The sequence below is a fragment of the Danio rerio genome, chromosome 4 (genome assembly GCF_052040795.2).
Source record: "Danio rerio strain M-AB ecotype USA chromosome 4, GRCz13ab, whole genome shotgun sequence".
Taxonomy (NCBI): Eukaryota; Metazoa; Chordata; class Actinopteri; order Cypriniformes; family Danionidae; genus Danio; species Danio rerio.
In genome coordinates this window covers 59,616,495-59,637,431 of record NC_141024.2, presented here as the reverse complement: position 1 = coordinate 59,637,431, position 20,937 = coordinate 59,616,495, and the positions used below count along the sequence as shown (strand labels likewise).

Sequence of the window (20,937 nt, the reverse complement as noted above, 5' to 3'; positions counted from 1 at the left end):
TCATGTCACCTCTATCCTGCTCCTACCTCTCTCCTGATACTCTGCCACTCTGTTATCTCTCCTGTCATCTCTCACTTTATCAATTCATCTCTCACCCATGCATCATTTCCTCTGCCACTAAAAATTGCTGCCATCACACCTGTGCTTAAGAAACCCAACCTTGACCCCTTGATTCTATCTAATTTTAAAATTTCCAATCTACCTTTCATATCTAAATTACTGGAAAGTACTGTTGCTGCCCAACTCCAGTCTTTTCTAGTTGATTGTAAACTCTTGGACCCTTTTCAATCTGGTTTTCGCCCCCTCCATAGTACCGAAACTGCACTTGTAAAGGTAGTGAAAGATCTATTGCTTTCTGGTGATTCTGGCTCCTTGTCTATATTACTTCTACTCAACCTCAGCTCTGCCTTTGATACAGTCTCTCATGATTTACTTTTCTCACGTCTCTCTGATCTGGGTGTTTCTGGTACTGCTCTCTCTTGGTTCTCTTCATATCTCTCAGATAGACAATTCTTCATCTCTGTTATGGATTTTCAGTCACCTAATGTCCCCCTGAAGCGAGGTGTTCCCCAGGGATCTGTTCTAGGCCCACCATTGTTCTCAATATACCTAATCCCACTTGGTCTGATTCTACAACGTCACGGTCTTAACTATCATTTTTATGCAGACGATATTCAACTTTACTCTGTATGTACACCTACCTCATCCGCCCAAATTGATAATATCTTTGCTTGTGTGAATGATATTAATGATTGGCTCACCTCAAATTCCCTAAAACTCAACATGGACAAAACTGAAATAATTTTTATTGGCACCCCAGCACTTACCAGCAATATTTCCACCAGTTTCTCCGGTGAGATTGCTGGCTTGCACATTAAAACATCTACTTCTGTAAAAAAATTAGGTGTAATCTTTCACTCCACACTCTCTTTTCAGTCTCACATTAAATCTGTCACTAAATCTGCATTCTTTCATTTACGTCACATTTCACAACTACGTCCCTTCATCAGTAGCAAGGATGCTGAGACTGTCATCCATGCATTAGTCTCCTCACGCATCGACAGCTGTAATGCTCTTTTCATTGGCCTGCCTGCCAGCCTCATCTCCAGATTACAGTATATTCAAAACTCTGCAGCTAGAATACTCACTCATACCAAACGTTCTGCCCACATTCTTGTACGATCTCCATTGGCTCCTGGTGGCATACCGCATTAAATTCAAAATTCTCTTCCTTGCATTTTTATCCCTAAATAACCTTGCACCCTCCTATCTCTGCAACATGCTTGTCCCCTACACCCCAACTCGCTCTTTACGATCTGCTGACTCTGGCCTTCTTGCTGTCCCTCGGTACCGCCTCTCTTCAATGGGGGGCAGATCATTTAGTGTTATCGGTCTTTGTCAGGTGACGTAACCCTCGCGACCGCCGAGTTGCATTATGGGTGTTGGCCGCCATTTGTGTTGTATCAGAGTTCGCGAGAGCAGTTTGCAGGTCTAAGCGATTTTCAAAACAAACACAATGTTACGTTCTTGCTGCGTTAAGAACTTTAACAGTAAGTCGCACGATCGAAAAGGAAACAGAATTAATCACGACGACAAATATTTTAAGTTTCCCACCTGGAAGCAAGGATATGGAAAGAATGTGGCAGAAATAACAAAGAGACGTTAGATGGCCTGGGTTGCTGCAGTGAGACGCAAAAATATATGTTTTGCAAACATATCTCCGTATATGTATGTTTGTTCTCGACATTTCCACAAAGGTAAGCACTTTTTAAGCTACTTTACGATTATCATTGATTGGGCTTTTAAATGCTTATGTTAATTCAATGTAACACTTCTGTTTTGAGTGTACAACATTTTACAATCTGATAGTAATGCTAATTGTAAAAATAATTTAAATTCACGGAAGTTATAACTGACTTCAGCTGATTTACTCACCCCTTGTAAAACGCTTTATTTGTTTTTTTTTTTTTTGAAAACTTCCAGAATTTTTATTCATGTAGAGAATTTTTGTTAAATGTTTGAAAACTCCACATCTCAGCTTTATGAAACTGTTATTTTTTTTATCATTTTGGAAATCACTGTAGAAAAATCTAATTTAAGGAATTGAACAATTATAAGAAAATTAAATTCTATGACTGAGTTAATACTTTAAGAGGTTAAGCGTTAAACATATCAGGTTCCTTATGCTTAAAAGTGACATACTGCCATATGTAGCAATGTAGTGCTTTATTGTACTTATTCTTTCTATGTGAACAATGTTTTGCTGTAATTACATTTCTATTTTTGTTTTATGCAGGCCAACCTGCTTATGAAATGATGGACACCGACCCAGACTGGGCACCATCTCTACATCTGGGCCACACAGAAATTAAACAGACTGACACTGCACGCTCTGCAAGACGAACCAGGAGGGGGGAAATAAAGTCTACACTGCACTCAGCTGAACATGGGGGAGAACGACGTGCAGAGAAGGTGAGAAATGAGATTGAAGATTGTGAGAGACACACTGAGGAAAAAAGATACACAGAAGAAATGACACATGAGGTTGAAGATGGTGACAGACACACTGAAGAGGAGGTGACACATGAGGTTGAAGATGGTGACAGACACACTGAAGAGGAGGTGACACATGAGGTTGAAGATGGTGACAGACACACTGAAGAGGAGGTGACACATGAGGTTGAAGATGGTGACAGACACACTGAGGTACATGAAACACAAACTGAATGTAAATTGTGCATTGACAGGTACGTGGAAGTAAACCGTCTTTTGGAAGAGAACCGACAGCTGCGTTGTGAACTGGACAAATACAGGATGTCGGAAGGATTTTTCAACAATAATGATGACAAAGTAAAGTACTACACCGGTCTCCCAAATTTAGGAACCTTTATGGCCTTATTTCACTTTTTGGTGCCCCTTATGCCTGACCAAAACAAAATTCTTAGTCCATTTCAGATGCTGCTTCTAACCTTTATGCGCCTCAGACTGGATTTGCCTGCATAACACTTAGCCCACCTCTTTCACGTTTCACCAAAGACAGTCTACAGAACATTTAGTGAAATGATTTCTTTTCTGCACGCAAACCTGAAGCGCTCCATTGTATGGCCAGACAGAGAAACTTTGCACAAAGTTATGCCTCACCAGTTTGTGCAATCGTTTGGACACAAAGTAGCAGTAATTATTGACTGCTTTGAGATATTCACAGAGAAACCATCTAATCTTAAAGCACGTGCACAAATGTTTTTCAGCTAAAAGCACAATCATACAATGAAGTATTTGATAGGTATTACACCAAAAGGTTCAATTTGTTTCCTATCAAAAGGGTGGGGTGGCCGTACAAGTGACAAACACATCACACAGCATAGTGGGTTTCTCAACAATTTGCTGCCAGGCGATATTGTTTTGGCTGACAGAGGTTTCGACATAAAAGACTCTGTTAGCATGTTGTGTGCAGAAGTCAAACTACCGGCCTTTACAAAGGGTTACAGTCAGCTAGCTGCTAGAGATGTGGAAGAGACCGGAAAAATAGCACATCTGAGAATCCATGTGGAAAGGGTAATCGGGAATGTTTGTCAAAAATACAAAATCTTAACAGGAACTGTGCCCATCAACATGATACTTCCATGTGATGGTGAAGAAGTTACATTTGTAGATAAGGTTGTAACTGTCTGTTGTGCACTTACAAACCTGTGTCCTACTGTTGTGTAGTAGTTTTAGTTTCAGCATGGGTTGAAGAAGCCAGATGTATAAATGAATTCCTTGAAAATTTGATAGATTCACAGCTAATTCCTTTGCATTTTTGTAACTTTACTTTCCCCCTAACTACTAGAGTGTGTTTGGTGTGTGATTTTTCTTTCTGAATAAATATGCATGAACAAATGTAAATAAAAGGAGAATAACAGAAGATGTGTTTTTATCATTATTTTGTTTTAATCACAAAAAGAAACTTGTATATTCAAACAAAACATAAGGTAAACAGTAATTATTTGAGCAAAATAATGCTTTAAAGAACTGAAGTGCCTTTGCTCAAAGGTAAACATTGTCAAACTGTAGTTTTATTTAAACTGAAAGTTCACCGTAACATTTACATGTACTTGCTAGTTACTTTCCCGCAAGTACTGACAACCCTTTATCAGTCTCTTTCGTTTGTTGAACACAAATAAATATATTCTGCTATAAATATGTCATATATTATGTAAACATGTCACTTTATGTCGAACACTTTGGGACAGAACCAACTTGCCCGCAAAGTACTGACAATCCTTTCTCAGTCTCTTTTGTTTGTTGATCACAAATAAATATATTGCGATATAAATATGTCATATATTATGTACACATATCACTTTAAGTCGAACACTTGGGACAGAACCAACTGGCTTCTTTTGCAGGTGCAAGCTGCAGCCCCACACATTTAAAATGGAACCAAACTGTTTTGCAATTTTTATTGTCACAAGCTACCATGTTGTCCTTGCTCTCAGGTCCACGACAAAGGCACCACAACTTAACAGCTGTTTTGCTCCTGCCCATCTTTGGTTTTGTTGAGGTGCGCTGTTTCTTGCGGAGATTTTCTGCTGGAACAAAACTGTCTTTGAGAGGCATCTGGCTTGAAACCTGAGTGAAGGCAGCACCAACGAGTTCAGGGAGACACACACACTCAAAAAATAGGTGTGCTTTTTTGAGAACGGCACTCCACAGCTGGGGGTCAGGTGTAATACGCAAAACGACACAGTCTTATAAAGGCCACAAAATGAAATCACAATACTGTGCTTCAGCCACAAAAATCTGAGTTTGGACTTGAATGTAATATGGACTTGATCTTTTTAGTTGAAGCTTGCCATTCACAACTGTCAAACAGAAGTCTTTGTCACTGCATGCTTCCACTATTTTGCTGTCCCGGTACTTATAAGGGCACTTTATCTCTATGCTGCCTCTTCCACAGCAAGCACACTGCACTAAGCCATCCGGTGATGCTCCAACCTGAGGAAACTTGGGGTTAATGATAAACCCGCACTCTGTTAAGTTCATGTCAGTATGATGTTTGGCATTGCACAGTTTATACTGTTTTCACCCATTTTCCTCATTATTCCTTCCCCAAGCAGTAGCAGGAAACTTGTTTGCAGTAGTATTGGGGTAACACACTGCCCTAACTGTTGAAAGTGCAGGATTGTTTAAGTCAGCCACAAAGACAGCATGCATATTAGATGCAGTAATTCTCCCAGCACGAAAGTGACACCAACTTGCACATCTGTGCTGCTTTCTTGTCTGTCCTTCGATGCTGTGTGCCTGCTCAGATAAAACATCAGCCTTGCAGGTTAAGGTTTTGCAGTGCTGGCGCAAAACGGACAGTTCACTGCCGTCCATTTTTTATCCCGCAGACTGTGCAGAGACTCAGGTGCTGAGAACGGCTGTACAGGGTCCACAAATGCCTAACAAGAAAAAGGCATGGTGGACAGAAAAGCAGCTTTAGGACATGCTTTTTCTATCTGCGCGAGGAGGGAGTCCCACTGTTCCTGTGTTGCAATGGCAAACATACACTTGTTCTCTGAAGTCCGTAATACTGGCACACTTGTAACTTCACCATTCAAAAGGCTGTTTAAAGACTTTCTTTTTGCCTTTGCTGAAGTAAAGTCTATTCTGTGTCCTGCCTCCGCTCCCACTTTTGTGATGTTCGTAGGTATCATCCAGTATGCAGGCTGGCCAGTCACAGTGGTTGTCTCCCTACATCGTACTACTGCCTTCAACTTAAAAAGTAGAGCTGCCACATGTGTGCATGTTTCTGCTATTCCTGCCATGCATGTGCAGTGACAACAGGATACAGCACCTGTTAAATTGATGATGGCCCAAGGCTTGAGTGGCGTGTCATTTAAACGCTGTGAGTGCAAGACCTGTATATAATACAAGAGTAAACATATTAATGTTGGATTCAATACACTTTTTAACAATGAAATCTGTAATGTATTTGACTAATAAAACGCAATATTAAGTTACTTTTTTGTTCTGTTTTGCTTTGATTACATTTATTGCTCATATTTGTATAAATACTTTCGACACAAGCATCTGTGTAATGATTTGCAAATGTAAATATTACATTGTATTTAGATATTAGAAAACTGCAATACACATTTAGATTTTATTACTCAATGATAGTGTTCAAACTAAAGCAATGTATATTGGAAAATTATTGGAACACTATTAAACAGTAATACATTCTAATTATGTATTGCAATGTTCTAATATATAACAACAATCTAATATTTACATTTACAAATCATTACACAGATGCTTCTGTCGAAGGTAATTTTACAAATATGAGCGATAAATGTAATCAAAACAACATTTATTTAAATATTCTGGACAAATACTATGACATTTTGTCATTTATATTATTATTATTTACAATATTATCAGCTTACCTTTGCTGTTACAACTGAGTTGTCACAGTCTGTCTGTAGAAATGAGTACAAATCCTGTACCCAGCCGTTTGTGAAGTGTCCATGGGCTTCTAAAGACTTGTAGTTTCTAAACTGTTCACTTGTGTATGCACTTACACCATAAACAAGGTAGTTTACGATGTCCAGGTAGGAAGTAGGAGGAAGGAAAGAGGGGTCGGCACTCCATTGTTTTGAAGTAATTTCGTATGGATCGATGTCCTGAATAAAGGACAGTTTTTCAAAATAGCGATCTTTGGCATTTTGGTTAAGTTTGTTGCGGTACAACGTCCTCTCCGTTTTCGTGTGTTTTTCTATCCAGATGTATACAAAACTTGTACGGGGCTGTTTTGTCTCTCGAGAGTTGTTGTGTTGTTCATAGAAACGATACCACCAAAATGGCGCACGTGTGACGTCACAAACAACAAACGCACGTGACTGACAATGACCGATTGCACCCAAACTCTAGAACTCTCTACCACGCTCACTCCGCTCTGCTAATAATATCTCTGAATTCAAATCCCGAAGATTTGATTTTATTACAAGAGACAAACTAGAGGGAAGAATGCATGAAGGAAATAAGAAAAAGGTGGAGTGGGGAGATTTTATACAATGATGGGGATGGGAGGCAAGGGAGAGGAGTTGCAATTTTAATAAAAGAAAACAGTGGGTTTTATGTAAAACAATATATAGTGACAAAGAGGGGAAGTGTATGGTATGTGAAATAAAGTATGAAAAGAATAAAGTAATTATGGTGAACGTTCATGCCCCAACAAAGGAGTGCAAAAAGAACGAGTATTTTAATGTACTTAGAGATTATTTAAAGAAACATGAAAGAGTTATTATCATGGGTGATTTTAACACTGTTTTTAGTAAATTAGAAATGGCTGAGGGAAGGGTTTTTAAAACGGAAAAGGGGAGAAAAGAACTGAAAATATTGATGGAGGAAATGAATTTAATTGATGTGTGGAGAGAAAGGAATGAACAGACAAAAGAGTACTCAAGAAGACAGATAGTGGGGAATTTTTGTTGTCAAACAAGAATTGATTTTATTTTATGCACAAGAAATGTTGAAGGGTTTATATGCAAGACCAAATATGAAGAAGCAAGTCTGAGTGACCATAAGCCACTTTTTATGAAGCTTGACTGGAGTAATGTGAAAAGAGGGCCAGGGGTATGGGTTTTAAACACAGCGGTTTTAAAGAATGAAGACTATGTTTTAAGTGTAAAGGAAATTATTCAAAAGGAAAAAGGGAATGAAATCTATAATGAGGACAAAAGAATGTGGTGGGAGAACGTGAAGTATTTAGTTAAAAAGTTTACGATAAAATATTGTAGACAATTACAAAATTGTAAAAAATATAAGGAAAAGGAGCTGAAAGAAAAACTAGAAAACGAATTGAAAAATGAGAATGGAAAAAATATACAAAAGATAAAAGAACTGCAAGGAAGATTAAATGAAATGGAGGAGGAGAAATTTGAAGGTGCAAGATTAAGAAGCAAAGCAAAATTTACAGTAGAGGGGGAAAAGTGCACTAAATTTTTCTTTGATCTAGAGAAGAGAAGAGGGAAGTCAGAAATGATTAGAGAAATAAGGAGCAGAAATGGGAACATAGTAGAACAACATGAGGAGATTTTGGAAGAAATAAGATCATATTATGAGAAATTGTTTTGCACAGAGGGGATAAAAGAAAAAGAAAAAGGGGAATTACTAAATCTAATAAAATCAAGAGTAGAAGAAGGGGAAAAAAGAGAATGTGACGAGGAGATAAGAGAAGAAGAAATAAAAAGAGCAATTAGTGGATTGAACAAAAAGAAAAGTCCAGGAATAGATGGGTTGGGAAGTGAATTTTATATTGTTTTTAAAGATATTTTATCTAGGATTTTAAAGCAAGTATATGATGAAATTCGAGAAATCATTAAATGTTACGGTTTAATTAAGTTGTCTGGGGAAAATAAACGTAACACTTATAATATTAAATTATTTCTGAGTAGATGGATGGAAAATACACCAGGACACCAAAATTTACATTCAATTCATTTATTCCTTTTATGAGGAGAAGAAAAATGAAGCCAACAAAAGAGAGGCTTACATGTGTGCGCTTTGTACAATGTATATATAATAATAAGAAGAAGAAGAAGAAAAGAAGAAGAAATACAATCAAAAGTTATAGGGGAAAAAGGAACTAGAGTGGCGCCAAAGCAAAGAACTAAACAAAACCAAAAGCCACCTAAACTAGAACACAAGATCCCCCTCTAAACTTACTAATAAAAATCAAAATGTGAAAAAGAAACCAAAATCTTCAGCGTTTGCGAAGCAACACCTAAACTCCCTGAAATAATAAGCAAAAATACAAAATGTGGCGCTCACCCACTTACCTAGTGTTTCTGAACATTGAAGTTACCTACGGGCAAAATGTATGTGAAGTGGCTTAGTAAACTATTCCCTTTTCCCCAAAAAGGAATGATAAACTATTAACCATGACTTAATTTACATCGATGTAGTTATTCAGAAACACAGAACAAAGCATACATTATAAATAACAGCAAGCGAACACAAACCAACACGCACACACATAGCACTCTGAAAAACAAGGCGGGCTGGTCGAATTTAAAGTCCGTGGAACGAAATCCAATTGGTCCACGAGGAAACGCCCTAATGAGGAGTGACAGGCACGGGATCCAATCAGCAGGTACCTAGTAGAGAAAAAGTAGCGGAACAAAAGGTGATAGGGCGAGACAGAGCGAATGACAGTCGAGGAGATGCGAAGAGAGCGAAGGGAGATAAGCAAAACAGAGAGGGAGAAGGCACAAAAATACAAACTCCCACGGACCGTAACAATCATCCTCCAGCCCCGGGCTACCTCTCGTAAGCAGGGTGAGAGAGGAGTATGAGCTCAGGTAGATCTTGATGAACTCCCCCGACTTGTTTCTGTTCTAATGACAGATATCCAGATGGCTAAAGGGAGATATATGGCTTCTAAGAGCTTGACTACGGTGCCAATTTAGAATGTTCAGTTTACTTAGGTTACGTGTTTTTGGGCTGTGGAAGGAAACTGGGGAAAACCCATGTGAGCATGGGGAGAATAAGCAAACTCTCCACAAATATCAACCAGTTCAGTGAGGGCTCTTCTTGCTGTGACAATCTTTCTGTGAGGCAACAATACTAATCACGGGGCTGCTGTGTTGCCCATTCTAGAAAGGAGGAGTAGGGGTGGGAGGGAATTTCCTCAAGATAAAGATAATTAAGGTAAGAAACTCTGGTTATTTATAGTGAGTTAGGAATCGTCTGATTGGTGAATCATGTGTTGGTTAATGTGGAACCAGCCGTGGACAATCATAAGCATGTGATCCTCTCGAAAGTAGTTTATAAATAAACCTCACGTCAATTAACAGCCAAACTACATGAAAAGGCTGCTGTTATGAATATACTCGTGTTTGTGTGGACAAGGCCTTAATTTTGAGGACTCTGCTCTCCATTGTGAAGCTCCATGTGATTGCTGAGGCTTCTTTTATGTTTAAAGCCCTTTCCACACTCAATGCATATAAAACGCTCTCGTGAGTGAGTCTTCATGTGGTTCTTTATGGAGTATTTGTGTGTGAGACTCTTTCCACACAGATCACATGTGAACACTATGGTTCCAGTGTGACCATTCATGTGGTTCCTGAGGTTAGCTTTACATGTGAAGCTCTTATAGGCGCAAAAAGAGCTTGGTTTTCCTCCAGACCACCAAAATTAAATATTCTCAAAGGAATATGATCTGATTTTGAGCCAAAACCTCAGACACATTCTGGGAACACCAAAGACTTATTTTCAAAAAAATAAAAAATAATAATATTAATAAGTTTTTCTTAAAAAAAAAAAAATAATAATAATAAAGGTTCATAATAGGAACCCTTTAAAGATATTTATGAAACAGAAATGAAAATAACCTCACCATTTACTATACCTCTTGTGGTTTTTAACCTTTATGGGGTTTGTTGATTCTGTTGAACACAAAAGAAGATATTGTGAAAACAAATGTTAGCTTTCTTTGTGTTCCAGAAGAAAGGAATTGTTTAAAAGCAAATGAGAGAGTAAATGGTAAGGTCATTTATATTTGTGGGTGAAACATCCATTTCATGCTTATCGCTTTGAGTCTTCATACTAAAGTTAACTTCTTCTTTTTTTTTAAGACCTGATGTTGCTGAAAGAAAAGACTCATCAACAGAATGAAATGGAAGAGATACAGCAAGACATGACGACTGATGAAAAACCTACACTGACGAAAAAGACTTTGTCACGTGGAAGACCTCGGAAATTCAAACCTAGGTGTGATTTCAGCTGTAAACAATGTGGAAAAAGTTTCAGTCAAAAGCCAAAGCTTGATGTTCACATAAGAGATCACACTAGGGAGAAAGCTTATACTCACAGCAAATTCATTGGTGTTAAATTTCAAGTGTTGTGGTAATTCAGAGTAAAGTGTTAAAATTCTAGAGTTAGATATCTACCTTTGTAGAAAACCCTTGTATTTGAGAAACTAATCAGAGTGTCTGAAATCTCGCCACACCCTCATTCACCTGGCCCTTAAATTAGTCAATTAGTTTAGTCCACTAGACAGAGGGAATGACCACAAATAAGTGAATTCAGACAGCTGCTGTTGAACACCTGCTGTTAACAAATACAATCACTGAAGGAATAAGAAATTGAAGGAAGAAATGAAACTACAGACACAGCCTCACACCAAACCAACTGAATTAAAACAGAGGATTAAACAACTCCATTAAATAATAGCATAAGCAGCTTCACTGATTACAGTTTGACTTCATTTCTGTAAGAATATTTGACAATGAACAGAGGTTTATTTATTTTTTATTAAAAATATTTCATTTGACCTCACCATCATAGAGATCAGAGGCTGCTTATTTGAGCTCTTGAAGCTTTACTCTTATATCCTAATAATTCTCTGACTGTTATAGCTGTGTTTCTAAAATGCATCAGTTATAGAAAGAAAGGTCAAGAGAAACTATACTGTTTATGCCTAATTATTATAGATTTAATTTCAGGTGTTTATTAAGTTGATTCATAAAGATATTCAAATATAATTGAATTAAAACTGCATGGGACAATACTTCTGGTAGTCTGCTGCTCTTCATAGAAAATTCAACAAACAATTAGGATGCAATTAATAATTAAAGTGTCACGCACTAAACATTCAAGCTCCAGCTTGCTATTTATGACACACAGGCATCAAGAATCAGGACATGAACCTCAACCGTGGTTGCTAAAAAACAAAAGCTGCATAGTTCATGCTGCAATGCATGCTGGGTGCCAGCATAGTACAAAGCTCCCAGCATGCATTGCAGCATGAATAAATTATGCAGCTTTATGTTCTTACAATCTCTTTCTTTTCCTTTATTTTGTGTTGTTTTTGGGAGGTGATATTTCAGTAGTGTTTTTTTTTTTTTTACTTGATTTTTATTTTTTTGTTTGTCACCATTATTGAGATTCAAAGACTAATTGTTGATGTCTGTGTGTTTTTGAGTTCTGCCATAGATCAAACATTCTCATTGTAAATATTGTTTTTATTTTATTAAAGCTATAGTGGTTTCATTTATGTATATTATTTATTTCTCACACATAACTAATATGATATTGAATTAGAAAACAAGCAGGAAAGAAAGACTATGTTATCATTAATAATCTCTTCAGACTGACACTTTAATTTTCTTTCAGCTTTCCATGCTATATGTATAAATAGTGTAATTAGCACTAACTATAGCAGCCAAATTAAAGACATTTATAGTAAGAAGTTGAAGAACCTGACTAAAGCAGACTCTGTCCTCCATCATGGTGACTTCAAATGAACAACGGAAATTTCATTAAGAGCTTTTGTTCACATGACAGAAATAAAATCAAAGGTCAGTAATAGGTGAAGCTCCATGATAAGTTGTTTAATGTGATGAGTTTTTTTAAAGATGTTGAAAAATAACATTTTTTATTGTGTAATTTGTTTTATTTTTATTGATTATTATTTTATTTAGAGTTTTTTTTTTCTCAGTTGATTTCATCTTTGGTTTTGGCTTGTGTTTTTCTGTCCTTCAGTGATTCTGCTTGTTAACAGTTGTTCATCAACAATTCTCAATCCTCCTTTAATTAGACACTTAATTGTCTCATTAACTTCATCACTGTCTGAGTGTTCAGCCCTCTGTAGTGAGGACACTAGTTAGGATTTTGCTGTGGAATTTAAGGCTTAAGTGTGTTCGAATGAAAAATACAGACTATGGGATTTGTTTTTAACAGAAATATTCTGGAAACTGAATTTACGAATGTAAAATGTTGAAAACAGCAGATTTCTGGCAACCACTGCTGCCAGTATTTTGACATACATTTAACAGATATTTTACACAATAAGAGTTTGCTAATTAACACTCTGGGTGTTAAAAATTTTAACACTTTCAAAAATGTTATTTTAACACTTATAGTGGTTCCCATATAAACACTGAGGGAGTGCTAATTTTAACTCTAAGGTAGTTAAATCTACCAAATCTAAAATTTGCAGTGTGAGATCGATAAAAAATACAGACTGTTGAATGTGCTTTTAACAGAAATATTCTGTAAACTGAATTTATGAATGTGAAAAACAGCAGATTACTGGCAACCACAGCTGCTGGTATTTTTTCGGAAATTTAACAGATATTTTACACAATAAGAGTTTGTTAATTAACACTCTCTTGGTGTTGACAATGTTAACACTTTCAAAAGTGTTATTTTTAACACTTATAGTGGTTCCCATATAAACTCTGAGGGAGTGTTAATTTTAACTCCAAGGTAGTTAAATCTACTATCTAAAATTTGCAGTGCATTTGCCATTAGGGCTTTGGTTATAAAAAGGCATCCTCAAAACCAACAGTTTCAACAAAATGGAGAATGTGTTCATAACACTGACTGATCGCCAAGGAACATTATCATTAACTGTCTCCAAAGAAATTGCAGAAAAAATAAAGCAAGGTAAGAACATAAATAAAATTCATTGACTATCTAGTACTAATACTTTGATTTTTGTAAATTAAACTTTTTAATTGTCATTTTATTTTATAGATCACAAATATGCAGCATGTCTAATGCAGCAAGTGAGATCTGCAACACTGAAAGAAGGTAAGGTTGTTGGTAATCACAATTTTTAAATTCTTATAAGATTTATTAATTTTAAATTTTTTTTTATTTTGCAGATAGTAGTCATCATCCAGCCTCTTTGGCACCATGTCCCCCTTTAGCTACAAGTCATTGTACAGTGTCTTTGACCAAATGCCCTCCGCCTCCAGTCATTACTCCTTCAGTCACGATCCACAATCCTACACCTTTGTCCCAGTGCCCCCCTCCAAAGATCACTCCTGGTCCAGCATTTGTTAAATGTTCTGGTAAAACAAAAACCATAGATCTCACTAAAGCCCCACAAGGACCCAATCTTCAGATACATTTAAAACAGACAGAATGCGACAAAATCCAAGGTATGTTCCATTTCAAAATGCATATGTAATCTTTCTGTAAAGCTTTTTCTAAATTACAAATTGTTTTCACAGAATTCACACACAGGACCACACTGCTGCTGCTTGACCTCACACAAGCAAACATGCAGTTATATTATAAAAACAAAATAGCTTTTTATAAAAAGATTGAGCAAGACTTTAAAGTAAATGGTTACAATATGACTAATGAGAAACTTAGAAAAAAACTTGGTAACATGATTACCACGTATAAAAGAGCTAAGGACCGGTGCCGAGCAACAGGGGAGGAAAAAATAACTTGGGAGTACTACAAGGTTGGCATTCTTTATGTATTTCAACTGCTGCAGAATGATTTGGTTGACTTTTTAAAATATTTTGCATTAATTTGTTTTTATATACTTTCTCACAGAAAATGGAGGAGTTATTTGGTAAATGTGGTGTTGGGAGTGCACCACCTGGCACAATCTGCTCAACTACTCTGTTCAAAACATCCGTGACAACAGCTCCACAGTCTCTGATACCAGCATCAAGTTCAGAAGAACATCTTCCTCCAAATCAGCCTGGTCCCTCCACTGCTTTCCCCTTTAAAGAGAGACCCCAGAAGAGAGTTGGAAGCTTTTATATGATGTTTATGAGGCACATGCAGAGAGAAGAACCGCTGCATTAGAAGCAGCAGTGCAGCCTCACTTGGACTGCCGAAGAAGGCTCAAAGAAAAAAGATGAAGGGTGTTTGAAAAGAAAACTCTATCCTGCCTTTCAGAAATAGTTCAACAGCTAAAACAAATCAACAAGTCGCAAGAAATGATAATTGAGTTGTTAAAAAAATAAAGCATAAATGTAAACCCACTCCCATGTTTATTTTTTATTGGTCAGCACACACCATTATTATAGTTTAAAGATTTTCTTTCCAAAATAAAACTAATAACATCACTTTTTTCATGTCAGGAGGCAAAATTATATATATATATTTATTATTATTAATTTTTTTTTATAACTGTTTAATATTATTCTGTACAATCCCATCTACCATTTCACAAAAAAAAAAAATTAAAATCCTTTGTGCAAAAGAAAAGTGTATTTTTATTTTTATTTTTTAAGGCAGAGTGGAAGGGAAAGTAATGCTTACAGGAGGCCACAGATTGAGTCCCTATACTGCGACACATCACCGGGAATGTGGCCTTCTGATGGATATGGTTCATCCATATCATTGGCCTGCTCATCAGCTGCTATGTCACTGCATTCCAGGCACATATTATACAAAATGCAGCATGCTGTGATTGCAGAAGATATGTTCTTGAGATGTTTCATTTGTAGACATTTGAGCCGCCTAAATTTTGTTTTTAGGATGCCAAATGCATGCTCAATCACAACACGAGCAGAATTCAATTTCCTGTTAAAACGCCTCTGTCTAACTGTCAAGTGGCCATTGTCCCTGTATGGCTTCATTAGTTGAGGGGAAAGCGGGTATGCTGAGTCACCAATTATATGCATCCCCTCTGGAACCAGGGAATGTGGATCTTCCTCAAGAAGGTGACCCACTTCCGACAAACGAAAGGCCCTTGAGTCATGCCAGCTACCAGAGTGACCCACACTGACATGACAGAAGCGCCGCTGACTGTCACAGAATCCTGTAAGAATAACAGAATAAAACTGTTTTCTGTTAATGTAGGCCACAGGATTGTCACAGTGAGGTTTTACAATGGGAATGTGACATCCATCAACAGCACAGATGGTTTTCGGGAAGCCAGCTGTTTCAAATCCCAACTGTGATACATGCAGGGCTTGTCCTCTAGGCCAGGAGATATGGTGAGCCAAATGATTTATTACAAGAGAACAGAACCCATGCAGGTGTTTTGAGACAGTGGATTTTGTTAGATTAAATCTGTCTGCCACTCCTCTATAGGACTCTTGATTGGAAAGAGTCCATAGAGAGGCAAGTATACTGTCTGTGAGTGGCACCTTGGTCTGATTCGCATTCATGTAAATCGGGCCAAGTGCATTTATAAGCTCCTGCATTAGGAATAGAAAAAAATATGATTAACATAATACAAACAATGCTTTTGTATACAACAGCACATAAGTTGAAGCCAACCTATCCATTGGTCCAAGGCTAAATTGTTTTAATGTATAATTTCATGCATTTTCTGACATAATATAGTAAATGTAGATGAAACAACCCAAAACATTGCTTGGAGATTTTTTTTTTAAATGGGTGAATAAATAAATGAACACATATACACACACACACCAATGAGAACGGTGTGTGTATACAATATATACACATTTTAGTGCTGGACCAAGATTAATAAAAATTTGTATTCACATATTTGTGCTCACTGTGTATATTTATTGTGTATATATAAATGCATTATACATTTAAGTGTGTGTGTATGTGTGTATATATATATATATATATATATATATATATATATATATATATATATATATATATAAAGTTTATACACCTATCTACCATACATACCTCCACATGGCCTCTAGAAAGTCTGAAATGACTCTGAAACTCAGAGGGACTATATAGATGGACCACTTGATCAACAAAAGGCTGAATTCTAGGGACATTCCTAGCAAAAACACAACCAAATTTTGTTACACTTATGACCTGTGTCAGACAAAAGCAACATGACTTAATGATCTTAGAATTCTTTTTTTTTTAAATTTAAGTAATGAGCACTTTTCACCTTTGGCAATTTTGACCATCTTCATGTAATAACAGTGGTATTTTGATTGCGTCCACTACACAAAAAACGCGAACGCGATCTCCTCCATTGCTGACGTTTGCAGCCGGCAACACAGCGAGATTCGGGTAGTGTCCGACTTCAAATGACGCTTTTAAACCCTCCTCTTATTGACGCCGCCTACTCTCGTCTACATTGCAGTCAAGGCAAGGCGCACCTCAAACGAGCCTATTGACGTTATGTGAGAGTACAATTGTTATTGATTGGTGATTGTAAACAGAGCGGCCGAGGAACTCATTGCGAGTGTTCAAGCTGGTTTCAGCTGATAAAACTGCAAACTATCTTCAGTAAACTTGATTTATTTATTTAAATCTCTGACTCCGGCTCTTTTTTAAATATCCGACTGGTCATTCTTTGGGTTAAACTGTATACCATCCCTACAGTTTTGGTGGAGGACGCGTGGCACTTGTTTACTGGTGACACCATTGATCAATCAACAAAAAGAAATGTAGGAAGATTTAAAATATTATAGACTAGGGGTGGTCTGTGGAGTAGTGGGTACACAGCAAATTCATTGGTGTTAAATTTCAAGTGTTGTGGTAATTCAGAGTAAAGTGTTAAAATTCTAGAGTTAGATAAAGGTAAAATAACCCTCTCGGCGTTAGAAGCTGATTTGCCTCCTTGTCACACAGAGTAACATGTATCTGCCTTTGTAGAAAACCCTTGTATTAGAGAAACTAATCAGAGTGTCTGAAATCTCGCCACACCCTCATTCACCTGGCCCTTAAATTGGTCAATTAGTTTAGTCCACTAGACAGAGTGAATGACTATGTAAATAAGTGAATTCAGACACCTGGGGCCTGTTTCAGAAAGGAGGTTAAGTGAAAACTCAGAGTATTTTAACCCTGAAATGAGAGAAACTCTGGGTTTTCCGTTTCAAAATGGCAGGTTTGTTAAACTGGACAAAGCAGGGTAAGTCAAGCCTGTTTCTGAAAGAAAGGTAACTTTAACTCAGAGTCAGTTACCGTGGTAACTTACTCTGTGAATCTAACCTGGTCCAGAGCAGGTTTTATTCTCTAAACTCTGAGTTTCTGTCGGTCTCCTCCCCTTTTTTAAAGATGAAGCGGTGTTTCTTGCCTTAGCCTTACGTCTCCACACACCTATTTTAGAGCTCATTTTGGAGATGTGCATAAAAACGATTGATGGAAACGTCGTGATTCACATAACTTTTGAAAAAAATGCATAATAAAACATGTGCATAACTGAGTATTTTAAACTTTTATTTGATAAGAAAAGATGTGCATAAAATATGAAGAAAACACTTAACAAATTACAGTATGTGCATTAAAAAAAGGTTTGTTAGAGATGATGAAAATGTGTGTGAATAGACAAACCAGCAGACTGAGGAAAGGACATCTTAAATGTTGTTTTGGTCATTCTAAAATGCCTTAACTGTTTCAGTATTAGTGTATATTAGTAATTACCTCCGAGCGTCTGGAGCGTGTCAAGATCTCCGCGTCTCATGGCTTCAAATGCCCCCACGTGATCATTGTGTGTCAGCATTGTCTTCTGAGGCGCAAGTACATTAATTAAATAAAAAATCATTGCCACAGCTTTTTCTACCACAGTAAATTTTGTTTTTACTGTTGATATTTGGCACAAGTTAATCAGGAAGTGACGATTGTGTTCTCTTTGACTTGTTGGATGAAAACGCTGATTTATTCACATCTTCTAGGCGTTATTTCAGTTTTGCACGAATTTATGTATTATATTTTGATGGAAACAGATATTGCCTACATTTTTGTCACACAAAGATCAAAGTCGCGAAAGAGAATGGCTTGTCCTTTTTCATTAATAATTAGCTTAACCTTTGACATGTACTATTACTAGATTAACGGGATTTTTATTTTTTTTTAAGTATTTTTAGCACTGCTTACCTTCTAAATGTTATATCAAACTCTATCACTTGATCAATAAAAAGGCAGACATACAAGTGCACTGTTAAATCTATTAAAACTGATAAACGTGTATAAAAGTTTAGAAACATTTTATAAACGTCACACATTATATTACTTATTTTATTATAAATATAAATATTTAAATACTTTAAATAAAAAATTATGCATTAACTTGAGCAGCTGTTTTCTCACGCTGTCTCTGTTTCACTGATAATTGCTTCTTTTTAAATATATACGCTCATATTTGCTATAACTTTGCATTAGCAGATCAAATTCAGCCGGAGAAAGAAATGCTGATCTCTTTTTTTTAAGATGTTGCCATGGTCACTCGTAATATCTGCGCTCCATTGATAATGCCTATTTATAGTCACGGTGTGCGCGCTTAACTCTGAGTTGGTCTACTCAAAGTTGATTGACCCAACTCAGATCAGCTATTCTGAAACCGAAAACTCAGAGTTTTTAATCTCTCTGTAAATCAACTCAGAGTTCAAGTTTAAACTCCGAGTTGTTTGAACCTCCTTACTGAAACAGGCCCCTGGGGCCTGTTTCAGAAAGGAGGTTAACTGAAAACTCAGAGTATTTTAACCCTGAAATGAGAGAAACTCTGGGTTTTCCGTTTCAAAATGGCAGGTTTGTTAAACTCGAGAAATCAGGGTAAGTCAAGCCTGTTTCTGAAAGAAAGGTAACTTTAACTCAGAGTCAGTTACTGTGGTAACTTACTCTGTGAATCTAACCTGGTCCAGAGCAGGTTTTATTCTCTAAACTCTGAGTTTCTGTCGGTCTCCTCCCCTTTTTAAAGACGAAGCGATATTTTTTGCCTTAGCTTTAGTCGTTCATTACCTTCATTTCAGTCACACAAAGAACAATGGCCTGTCCTTTTTTGGAAGATCCCGTAGATGAAGAGGCTGTATTAATTCGAAGAGAATTACATTTACGTCGAGCAAGGATTTTGAGACCCAGAGTGGATTTTTTGTCTTTTCCACATACATTTTTGTTTGAGCGGTACCGTTTTTCGTTGCAATCAATTACATATATCCATAATCTAATCCGTCCTTACATCAGTAACATCACCTATCGTGGCCGTGCTCTTACATCCGAGCAGATACTATGTGCAGCTTTACGTTTCTTTGCTAATGGAAGCTTTCTGTACAATATCGGGGATGCGGAGCATATTAGTAAGGCTACTGTATGCAGAGCTGTACGGAAAGTGTGCCTTGCTCTGAAACGCTTTCTGCACATTTTTGTAGTGTTTCCTGGCCACAAACCCCTGGAAGTCATCAAGGAGGAATTTTACAGAATTGCTGGTTTGTAGCATTCAAGCTGGTTCAAATGTATTTAATATGAAATATATATATAAATAATATATAAATAAATAAATATATATATATATATATATATATATATATATATATATATATATATTTATTTTTATATATATATATATATATATATATATATATATATATATATATATATATATATATCAGAATTAGTTAATAACATTTTGCTGTGACCTCTGAAAGTATTGTAATATTTAAAATTACCTTTAGGATTCCCCAATGTGGTTGGATGCATTGACGGCTCACATATACCTATCATTGCACCAACTGAAAATGAGTCAGACTATGTTAACAGGAAGTCAATCCACAGTATTAATGTGCAGGTACGTTGAGTTATGCAGTTTAAATTGTTTAAACAACACATAGCAATACTATATCTCATATCTTATTCTTTCCACTGTGAAGATTATATGTGATGCTGCACATATTATCACTAATGTTGAAGCCAAGTGGCCTGGCTCTGTTCATGACTCACGGATATATCGTGAGTGTACCCTAAGCAACAGACTGCAAAGTGGTAAGTTAATGTATGAACTACACACTTGGGCATTTTAATGCAGCACTAAACCAATGTGTCTTTTTTTTTACAGGGGAGATTGATGGCTTTCTGCTGGGGGATAGGGGTTACCCATGCCAGCCTACACTGCTAACCCCTTACCCAGAACCTGAGCAAGGGCCACAGCAGCGCTTCAATGTGGCACACTGCAAAACTAGAGGCAGGGTGGAAATGACTAAAGGCCTGTTGAAAGCACGTTTCCAGTGCCTACGTCACCTCAGGGTCACCCCTGAGAGGGCCTGCGACATTATTGTGGCATGTGTAGTTCTCCATAATATTGCCATTTTTAGAGGGGAACCACATCCTGCCCTACACATACAAGCTCCAGAGGAAGACCCCATCCACCCTGCAGATTTCCAGGATGGAAGGGTGGTCCGAGACCTTATATGTCACAATTCATTCTCTGATTAAATCAGCCACCACAAAAATAAAAAAATAAAGAAATAAATCAACAAGTCACAACAATTTATT

At 36.9% G+C, this 20,937-nt stretch overlaps 1 protein-coding gene, 1 non-coding gene and 2 pseudogenes across 2 annotated transcripts; 2 read left to right on the top strand and 2 right to left on the bottom strand.

The window, feature by feature from the left end:
• Positions 1–1,516: 1,516 nt before the first annotated feature.
• LOC147845112 (uncharacterized) lies at positions 1,517–3,708 on the top strand (annotated as a pseudogene).
• A 223-nt stretch (positions 3,709–3,931) lies between these two features.
• On the bottom strand, positions 3,932–9,921 carry LOC147845110 (uncharacterized). Its single transcript, XM_087247711.1, has 3 exons — positions 9,897–9,921; positions 6,414–6,742; positions 3,932–5,885 (listed from the first exon to the last, which is right to left on the bottom strand). The coding sequence occupies exons 1-3, from the start codon at positions 9,919–9,921 to the stop codon at positions 5,427–5,429; spliced, it is 813 nt and encodes a 270-aa protein (XP_087103837.1). The 3' UTR covers positions 3,932–5,426.
• On the bottom strand, positions 4,345–5,361 carry LOC147845111 (uncharacterized; annotated as a pseudogene).
• Positions 9,922–10,528: 607 nt separating the features above from the next.
• Positions 10,529–14,747, top strand: LOC101885037 (uncharacterized). Its single transcript, XR_015942907.1, has 3 exons — positions 10,529–13,419; positions 13,510–13,566; positions 13,641–14,747. It is a non-coding gene; the product is annotated as an uncharacterized LOC101885037 (transcript).
• Positions 14,748–20,937: the final 6,190 nt, after the last annotated feature.

Bases quoted from the DNA above. Each gene is read 5' to 3' on its own strand.
- LOC147845110 (XM_087247711.1), bottom strand. From the start codon at position 9,921: ATGGAGCTTCACAATGGAGAGCAGA. The intron at 6,743-9,896 runs GTCCTCAAAATT...ACATCTGGATAG, and splicing joins GCTTCACAATGGAGAGCAGA to AAAAACACACGAAAACGGAG. The intron at 5,886-6,413 runs GTAAGCTGATAA...TATTATATACAG, and splicing joins ACTCAGTTGTAACAGCAAAG to GTCTTGCACTCACAGCGTTT.